This window comes from Coregonus lavaretus, assembly GCF_964263955.1.
Source record: "Coregonus lavaretus genome assembly, contig: HAP1_SCAFFOLD_407, whole genome shotgun sequence".
NCBI lineage: Eukaryota > Metazoa > Chordata > Actinopteri > Salmoniformes > Salmonidae > Coregonus > Coregonus lavaretus.
Genome location: NW_028159120.1, coordinates 102931 through 113220, shown reverse-complemented (window position 1 = coordinate 113220; position 10290 = coordinate 102931). Strand labels below are relative to the sequence as shown.

The 10290-nt window shown below is 46.5% G+C and overlaps 1 protein-coding gene across 2 annotated transcripts; it reads left to right on the top strand.

Moving 5' to 3' along the window:
* Positions 1–293: 293 nt before the first annotated feature.
* On the top strand, positions 294–8120 carry LOC311123265 (complement C1q subcomponent subunit C-like). Of its 2 annotated transcripts, none has more exons than XM_084197521.1 (5): positions 294–355; positions 807–980; positions 1070–1364; positions 3898–4030; positions 6821–8120. In XM_084197521.1, the coding sequence occupies exons 2-5, from the start codon at positions 815–817 to the stop codon at positions 6953–6955; spliced, it is 729 nt and encodes a 242-aa protein (XP_084053647.1). In that variant the 5' UTR covers positions 294–355; positions 807–814; the 3' UTR covers positions 6956–8120. The 2 variants fall into 2 exon arrangements, with proteins under 2 accessions (XP_084053647.1, XP_084053648.1); XM_084197522.1 differs by lacking the exon at positions 294–355 and adding an exon at positions 379–402.
* Positions 8121–10290: the final 2170 nt, after the last annotated feature.

The following is a 10290-nucleotide window of genomic DNA, read 5'->3' as shown; positions in this document are numbered from 1 at the left end:
CCACATACTCTAGGTCAGACCCGCCGAGAGTAGTGATTCTAGTCGAGTGGGCGGGTGCAAGCAGCGTTCAGTTGAAGAGTCTACCCTGATGTAGAGTTTATTTTTCACACACACACACGCACACGTGACCGTGGCCCTGGAGATGTGAAACCTGCTGAGGATGCAGATGTGACTAGAGGTTCCACTTTTGTTCCAGTTCCTCTTTTTTTTCTCCTCATTTTACGTAACATCTCTCTCTCTCTCTCTCTCTCTCTCTCTCTCTCTCTCTCTCTCTCTCTCTCTCTCTCTCTCTCTCTCTCTCTACAATCACACAGCATACAGTATTGTACAGTATTGTGAATCTTCTCTACTGCAGGTAAGTCTGTTTTAACTAATCTGCGATATAACCGGACATAACCAGTGGTAATAAATTAACTTCTGTCCTCTGCTGCTGTAGTTTGTGTCACAGGGTTCATAACAGTTGAACTGAATTTGTTGATAGAGTTGTTAAATCAGTATGACTTTCTCTCTTTGGATATACTTTACACAGGGTTTTGTGTTATAGACATAATTAACACAAACAGATTTCAGCAACTCAGTTTGTTCATTCTGCTGGTGTTGATAGTTTTACCTCTCCTCTCCTCTCCTCTCCTCTCCTCTCCTCTCCTCTCCTCTCCTCTCCTCTCCTCTCCTCTCCTCTCCTCTCCTCTCCTCTCCTCTCCTCTCCTCTCCTCTCCTCTCCTCTCCTCTCCCCTCCCCTCCCCTCCCCTCTCCTATCTTCTCTTCTCCTCCCTCTCAACTCTTCACAATTCCCTTCTCCTCTTCAGTGGTTGCTATGGTCTGTCTTTGCATTGCTATAGGAGCTATGCTCTCATTGGCGCTGCCTGACCTGGTTACCATGGAGACGTGTCCGTCGGCGGGGACGCCTGGACTGCCCGGTATCCCAGGGTTACCAGGAAGGGACGGACGAGATGGAGAGACGGGGGAAAAGGGAGTGCCAGGTACACCCCCCCTCCTCCCCCCTCCTCCCCCTCCCAAATACATTCCAGGGTAAATACTCACATCTCAAAACGTTCCCTCTTCTATCCAGGTGTTCTATCTGGACCAGGCCAGAGACCAGATGAGGGCCAGAAGGGGGAGCCGGGTGTGAAGGGAGCGGTTGGGAAGCCAGGTCGTAGTGGTGTGAGAGGAGAAGAGGGATCCCCAGGGCCAGAGGGACCCCGGGGAGAGCCAGGGGAGTCAGGCTCAGCAGGGTCTCAGCTACATTCTGCCTTCAGTGTGGCCAGAGGCACCGCCATCCCTCCAGAGAAGGCCAGTGTCATCAGATTCACCTCCGTCATCACTGATGTTAACAAGGACTACAACACAGAGACTGGACGCTTCAGGTAATGCCGGGCTACAAGACTTTCTAAATCCTAACATTGCTGAGCCTCACAACGACCGCCTTTCCTGTAGTTTTGTCTTTCCAACATACGTATTGGTGCGCACAAGAGCCTTGGTTGTAAGGATTCTCGATACCACGCTCTTAACGTAGCTAGAACGAGATGTGGCTCAAAGCAGAGTCAAACGGTTTCAGTCAGACATTCACGCTTGCCATACAAAGTTGAAATATCTAATAGCCAATACATTTTGAATTGAATAACATTGCTTGTGAATATCAGAGCTGTAACCGTTTGACACGTTGGCTAAAGCAAATACCAGGTAGTCATGGCTCCTGCTCCAGAGGGAATACCAGGTAGTCATGGCTCCTGCTCCAGAGGGAATACCAGGTAGTCATGGCTCCTGCTCCAGAGGGAATACCAGGTAGTCATGGCTCCTGCTCCAGAGCAAATACCAGGTAGTCATGGCTCCTGCTCCAGAGGGAATACCAGGTAGTCATGGCTCCTGCTCCAGAGGGAATACCAGGTAGTCATGGCTCCTGCTCCAGAGGGAATACCAAGGTAGTCATGGCTCCTGCTCCAGAGGGAATACCAAGGTAGTCATGGCTCCTGCTCCAGAGGGAATACCAAGGTAGTCATGGCTCCTGCTCCAGAGGGAATACCAAGGTAGTCATGGCTCCTGCTCCAGAGTCTCCACGTTCTGGGTGATGGGAAACAACGGCATCATCTCACTGGCTTCTTCTCTGAGCTCTCGTTGGCTATTGCTGGTCGCTGTTCTCAAAACTTGTCATTGCATATTTCACACTACAAAAGCATTGCAGATTTTATGCCGATAAAATCAAACGTTTGAAAAAAATCGGGACGTCTGGGACTGCTCAAAGAGAGGATTGGGAGCCTCAGATTGCGTGTCTGACCCGCTCGGTGATGTCCGCATGCCCGAGTAGGCAACAACATTGGGATTTTGTCTCTGATCTTAAAAACGTGTCTAGGAAAGCTAAATCGGGGCCAAAATCATGTGGTGTACGCCCGGCTTACCTTGTCTGTCTGTCTGAGATATCCTTACAATGCTGCGAGCCCATACTGCAGCATTTAATGTCAGCAGAATGAACCCCGATGACTCGGTGGCACGTGACGTGAACAAGGCTAGCAGGTACGAGCAAAAAGACAATAGACTCAAACTTGAATGGATGTTCGACAACTCAGACTCGCGACGCATGTAGACTACAGACTATCACAGACTACAAAGGCAAATCCAGCTGTGCGGAGCCCACTGAAGCCTCCCTCCCAGACGAGCTTAACACATTCTGTGCTCGCTTCCAGGCAGACAATACTGAGCCATCCAGGAAGACTCTTGCTGCTCCGGACGACCAGGTGCTTTCGCTCTCCGTGGCTGACGTGAGGAAAACTCTCAAAAGAGTGAATACCGACAAAGCTGCCGGCTCAGATGGCATCCCTGGCCAAGTCCTCAGATTGCTGACTAGCTGGCTGGCGTCTTCTTGGACATCTTCAACCTGTCCCTGTCCCAGGCTGTAGTCCCCATCTGCTTCAGGGAGACCACCATCATCCCAGTGCCCAAGAAAAACAAGATGACATGTCCAAATGACTATCGCCCCGTCACGCTGACCTCGTCATCATGAAGTGCTTGGAGAGACTGGTCATGGCCCACATCAAGGCCCTGTACCCGCTCCAACAGATCCATCAGATCCAACAGATCCAACAGATCCATCAGATCCATCAGATCCATCAGATCCATCAGATCCAACAGATCCATCAGATCCATCAGATCCAACAGATCCATCAGATCCATCAGATCCAACAAATCCAACAGATCCATCAGATCCATCAGTTCAATCAGATCCAACAGATCCATCAGATCCAACAGATCCATCAGATCCAACAGATCCATCAGATCCATCAGATCCATCAGATCCAACAGATCCATCAGATCCATCAGATCCATCAGATCCAACAGATCCATCAGAACCAACAGATCCATCAGATCCATCAGATCCATCAGATCCAACAGATCCATCAGATCCAACAGATCCATCAGATCCAACAGATCCATCAGATCCATCAGATCCATCAGATCCAACAGATCCAACAGATTGTTGACTTCAGGAAGCAGAGGAGGGAACATTTCTGTCAGCCAGTCAGTCAGCCAGCCAGCCAGCCAGCCAGTCAGCCAGCCAGCCAGTCAGTCAGCCAGCCAGCCAGTCAGTCAGCCAGCCAGCCAGTCAGTCAGTCAGTGTCAGCCAGCCAGCCAGCCAGCCAGTCAGTGTCAGCCAGTCAGTCAGTCAGTCTGTCAGCCAGCCAGCCAGTCAGTCAGTCAGTCAGCCAGTCAGTGTCAGCCAGCCAGCCAGCCAGCCAGTCAGTGTCAGCCAGTCAGTCAGTCAGTCAGTCAGCCAGCCAGCCAGCCAGCCAGCCAGTCAGTCAGTCAGTGTCAGCCAGCCAGCCAGCCAGCCAGCCAGCCAGCCAGTCAGTCTGTCTGTCAGTGTCAGCTAGTCAGTCTGTCCATCCATCCTCTCTTTCGCTGTAGATGCCGTGTGTCGGGGACGTACTACTTTGTGTACCACGCGTCGTCTGAGGAGAGACTCTGTCTGCTGTTCAAATTGGATGGAACCAGTCTGGCCTCCTTCTGTGACCTGATGTATGGGGTTAAAAACCGACAGGTACACACATACACATGCATAACACACCCACAAACACACATACACATGCATAACACACCCACAAACACACATACACATGCATAACACACCCACAAACACACATACACATGCATAACACACCCACAAACACACATACACATGCATAACACACGCACAAACACACATACACATGCATAACACACCCACAAACACACATACACATGCATAACACACGCACAAACACACATACACATGCATGACACACCCACAAACACACATACACATGCATAACACACGCACAAACACACATACACATGCATAACACACCCACAAACACACATACACATGCATAACACACCCACAAACACACATACACATGCATAACACACCCACAAACACACATACACATGCATAACACACCCACAAACACACATACACATGCATAACACACCCACAAACACACATACACATGCATAACACACCCACAGACACACATACACATGCATAACACACCCACAAACACACATACACATGCATAACACACCCACAAACACACATACACATGCATAACACACCCACAAACACACATACACATGCATAACACACATGGAAACACACATACACATGCATAACACACCCACAAACACACATACACATGCATAACACACATGGAAACACACATACACATGCATAACACACCCACAAACACACATACACATGCATAACACACCCACAAACACACATACACATGCATAACACACATGGAAACACACATACACATGCATAACACACCCACAAACACACATACACATGCATAACACACCCACAAACACACATACACATGCATAACACACCCACAAACACACATACACATGCATAACACACCCACAAACACACATACACATGCATAACACACCCACAAACACACATACACATGCATAACACACCCACAAACACACATACACATGCATAACACACGCACAAACACACATACACATGCATAACACACCCACAAACACACATACACATGCATAACACACGCACAAACACACATACACATGCATGACACACCCACAAACACACATACACATGCATAACACACGCACAAACACACATACACATGCATAACACACCCACAAACACACATACACATGCATAACACACCCACAAACACACATACACATGCATAACACACCCACAAACACACATACACATGCATAACACACCCACAAACACACATACACATGCATAACACACCCACAGACACACATACACATGCATAACACACCCACAAACACACATACACATGCATAACACACCCACAAACACACATACACATGCATAACACACCCACAAACACACATACACATGCATAACACACATGGAAACACACATACACATGCATAACACACCCACAAACACACATACACATGCATAACACACATGGAAACACACATACACATGCATAACACACCCACAAACACACATACACATGCATAACACACCCACAAACACACATACACATGCATAACACACCCACAAACACACATACACATGCATAACACACCCACAGACACACATACACATGCATAACACACCCACAGACACACATACACATGCATAACACACCCACAAACACACATACACATGCATAACACACCCACAGACACACATACACATGCATAACACACCCACAAACACACATACACATGCATAACACACCCACAAACACACATACACATGCATAACACACCCACAAACACACATACACATGCATAACACACCCACAAACACACATACACATGCATAACACACCCACAAACACACATACACATGCATAACACACCCACAAACACACATACACATGCATAACACACATGGAAACACACATACACATGCATAACACACCCACAAACACACATACACATGCATAACACACCCACAAACACACATACACATGCATAACACACCCACAAACACACATACACACCCACAGACACACATACACATGCATAACACACGCACAAACACACATACACATGCATAACACACCCACAGACACACATACACATGCATAACACACCCACAGACACACATACACATGCATAACACACCCACAAACACACATACACATGCATAACACACCCACAAACACACATACACATGCATAACACACCCACAGACACACATACACATGCATAACACACCCACAAACACACATACACATGCATAACACACCCACAAACACACATACACATGCATAACACACCCACAGACACACATACACATGCATAACACACCCACAAACACACATACACATGCATAACACACCCACAAACACACATACACATGCATAACACACATGGAAACACACATACACATGCATAACACACCCACAAACACACATACACATGCATAACACACCCACAGACACACATACACATGCATAACACACATGGAAACACACATACACATGCATAACACACCCACAAACACACATACACATGCATAACACACCCACAAACACACATACACATGCATAACACACCCACAAACACACATACACATGCATAACACACCCACAAACACACATACACATGCATAACACACCCACAAACACACATACACATGCATAACACACCCACAAACACACATACACATGCATAACACACCCACAGACACACATACACATGCATAACACACCCACAAACACACATACACATGCATAACACACCCACAAACACACATACACATGCATAACACACATGGAAACACACATTGTTAACCCTCCCCTCTCCTCCCCCTCTCCAGGTGAGTTCGGGGGGTCTGGCTGCGTACCTGAGGAAGGATCAGGAGGTGTGGCTGGAGACCAACGACTACAACGGCATGACGGGAAAACCTGAAGGGAACAGTGTCTTCTCTGGCTTCCTGCTCTACCCTCACTAACCTGAAGGGAACAGTGTCTTCTCTGGCTTCCTGCTCTACCCTCACTAACCTGAAGGGAACAGTGTCTTCTCTGGCTTCCTGCTCTACCCTCACTAACCTGAAGGGAACAGTGTCTTCTCTGGCTTCCTGCTCTACCCTCACTAACCTGAAGGGAACAGTGTCTTCTCTGGCTTCCTGCTCTACCCTCACTAACCTGAAGGGAACAGTGTCTTCTCTGGGTTCCTGCTCTACCCTCACTAACCTGAAGGGAACAGTGTCTTCTCTGGGTTCCTGCTCTACCCTCACTAACCTGAAGGGAACAGTGTCTTCTCTGGGTTCCTGCTCTACCCTCACTAACCTGAAGGGAACAGTGTCTTCTCTGGCTTCCTGCTCTACCCTCACTAACCTGAAGGGAACAGTGTCTTCTCTGGGTTCCTGCTCTACCCTCACTAACCTGAAGGGAACAGTGTCTTCTCTGGGTTCCTGTTCTACCCTCACTAACCTGAAGGGAACAGTGTCTTCTCTGGGTTCCTGCTCTACCCTCACTATCTCTCTCTCTCTCTCTCTCTCTCTCTCTCTCTCTCTCTCTCTCTCTCTCTCTCTATCTCTCTCTCTCCATCCATCCATCCATCCATCCATCCATCTATCCATCATCCATCAATCCATCATCCATCCATCCATCCATCATCCAGCCATCCATCACCCATCATCCATCATCCATCATCCATCCATCCATCATCCATCATACATCCATCATCCATCCATCATCCATCCTCCATCCATCCATCCTCCATCCATCCATCATCCATCATCCATCCATCCATCATCCATCAATCCATCATCCATCCATCCATCCATCCATCATCCAGCCATCCATCATCCATCATCCATCATCCATCATCCATCCATCCATCATCCATCATACATCCATCATCCATCCATCATCCATCCATCCATCCATCCATCCATCCATCCATCCATCATCCATCCATCCATCCATCCATCCATCCATCCATCCATCCATCCATCCATCCATCCATCCATCCATCCATCCATCCATCCATCATCCATCCATCCATCCTCCATCCTCCATCCATCATCCATCCATCCATCCAATTAATTAATTAATAAATAATGTTCTTCTTCTATGATTGTTGTTTTGATCAATAAAGGCGTTTTAACTTCATGAGTTTTGGTGCTGTTATTATCCATCGCTTTAAAGGCATTTTTATTAAATGAATCAAGGTCAACTGTGTTTTTATGCTGAACAGTAACCATCTCCATGGTGACTGTTGTTATCTTCACTGTAAACACCCAAGCCATGTCAATCCATCAGGGTTGGGGTCAATTCCATTTCAATTCCAGTCAATTCAGAAAGTTAACCAAATGTGAAGCTTTCCTCATTGAAAACCATTGAAGAGAATTGGTGTTGTAATTTCAGTGTACTTCCTGAATTGACTGGAATTTAAATAGAATTGACCCGAACCCTGCAATCCATGATTCTGCATTTCAAATAGCACCCTCCCTATGTAGTGCACTAATTTAGACCAGAGAATAGCACCCTCCCTATGTAGTGCACTAATTTAGACCAGAGAATAGCACCCTCCCTATGTAGTGCACTAATTTAGACCAGAGAATAGCACCCTCCCTATGTAGTGCACTAATTTAGACCAGAGAATAGCACCCTCCCTATGTAGTGCACTAATTTAGACCAGAGAATAGCACCCTCCCTATGTAGTGCACTAATTTAGACCAGAGAATAGCACCCTCCCTATGTAGTGCACTAATTTAGACCAGAGAATAGCACCCTCCCTATGTAGTGCACTAATTTAGACCAGAGAATAGCACCCTCCCTATGTAGTGCACTAATTTAGACCAGAGAATAGCACCCTCCCTATGTAGTGCACTAATTTCCTCCCTATGTAGTGCACTAATTTCCTCCCTATGTAGTGCACTAATTTCCTCCCTATGTAGTGCACTAATTTAGACCAGAGAATAGCACCCTCCCTATGTAGTGCACTAATTTCCTCCCTATGTAGTGCACTAATTTCCTCCCTATGTAGTGCACTAATTTCCTCCCTATGTAGTGCACTAATTTCCTCCCTATGTAGTGCACTAATTTCCTCCCTATGTAGTGCACTAATTTCCTCCCTATGTAGTGCACTAATTTAGACCAGAGAATAGCACCCTCCCTATGTAGTGCACTAATTTAGACCAGAGAATAGCACCCTCCCTATGTAGTGCACTAATTTAGACCAGAGAATAGCACCCTCCCTATGTAGTGCACTAATTTAGACCAGAGAATAGCACCCTCCCTATGTAGTGCACTAATTTAGACCAGAGAATAGCACCCTCCCTATGTAGTGCACTAATTTAGACCAGAGAATAGCACCCTCCCTATGTAGTGCACTAATTTAGACCAGAGAATAGCACCCTCCCTATGTAGTGCACTAATTTCCTCCCTATGTAGTGCACTAATTTCCTCCCTATGTAGTGCACTAATTTCCTCCCTATGTAGTGCACTAATTTAGACCAGAGAATAGCACCCTCCCTATGTAGTGCACTAATTTAGACCAGAGAATAGCACCCTCCCTATGTAGTGCACTAATTTCCTCCCTATGTAGTGCACTAATTTCCTCCCTATGTAGTGCACTAATTTAGACCAGAGAATAGCACCCTCCCTATGTAGTGCACTAATTTAGACCAGAGAATAGCACCCTCCCTATGTAGTGCACTAATTTCCTCCCTATGTAGTGCACTAATTTCCTCCCTATGTAGTGCACTAATTTCCTCCCTATGTAGTGCACTAATTTCCTCCCTATGTAGTGCACTAATTTCCTCCCTATGTAGTGCACTAATTTCCTCCCTATGTAGTGCACTAATTTCCTCCCTATGTAGTGCACTAATTTCGAAGTCAGCAAAACGAGAGATGCTGCTGATGGTGTGTTTAGGAGATGCCGAATAAAAATAAAATAAAATACGACTCTCAGAGAATGAGTGCACGACTGGTAAATAGTCGCTTATAGATATGTCAGTCAGTCAGGTGGCTAGCTGCCGGCAGAGACTTCTATTGCAATAACGTTGAAGGGTACATGCTATTTGGAATCCTTGGGAAGTCCCATTGAAGTAGAAATGTAAAATTGTAAGGGTTAGGTAAGGTTTATGGTTAGGGTGAAGGTGAAGGTAGGGGTTAGGTTTAGGGTAGGGACATCCCAAGGATCCCAGACAGCACTAACCAACGTTGAAGGCCTCTGGCTAGTATCACTTAACCAGCTAGAAGGATGAAGTTAGAAGCTAACGTTAAACAGAGTCTATTTTAGCAGGAGCAAAATATACGCTGCTAATTTCTCTTAATA

Coding starts and splice junctions, on each gene's coding strand:
- LOC311123265 (XM_084197521.1), top strand. CDS start 815: ATGGTCTGTCTTTGCATTGCTATAGGAGCTATGCTCTCATTGGCGCTG. Junction 1,365..3,897: donor ACAGAGACTGGACGCTTCAG/GTAATGCCGGGC, acceptor CTTTCGCTGTAG/ATGCCGTGTGTCGGGGACGT. Junction 4,031..6,820: donor ATGGGGTTAAAAACCGACAG/GTACACACATAC, acceptor CCCCCTCTCCAG/GTGAGTTCGGGGGGTCTGGC.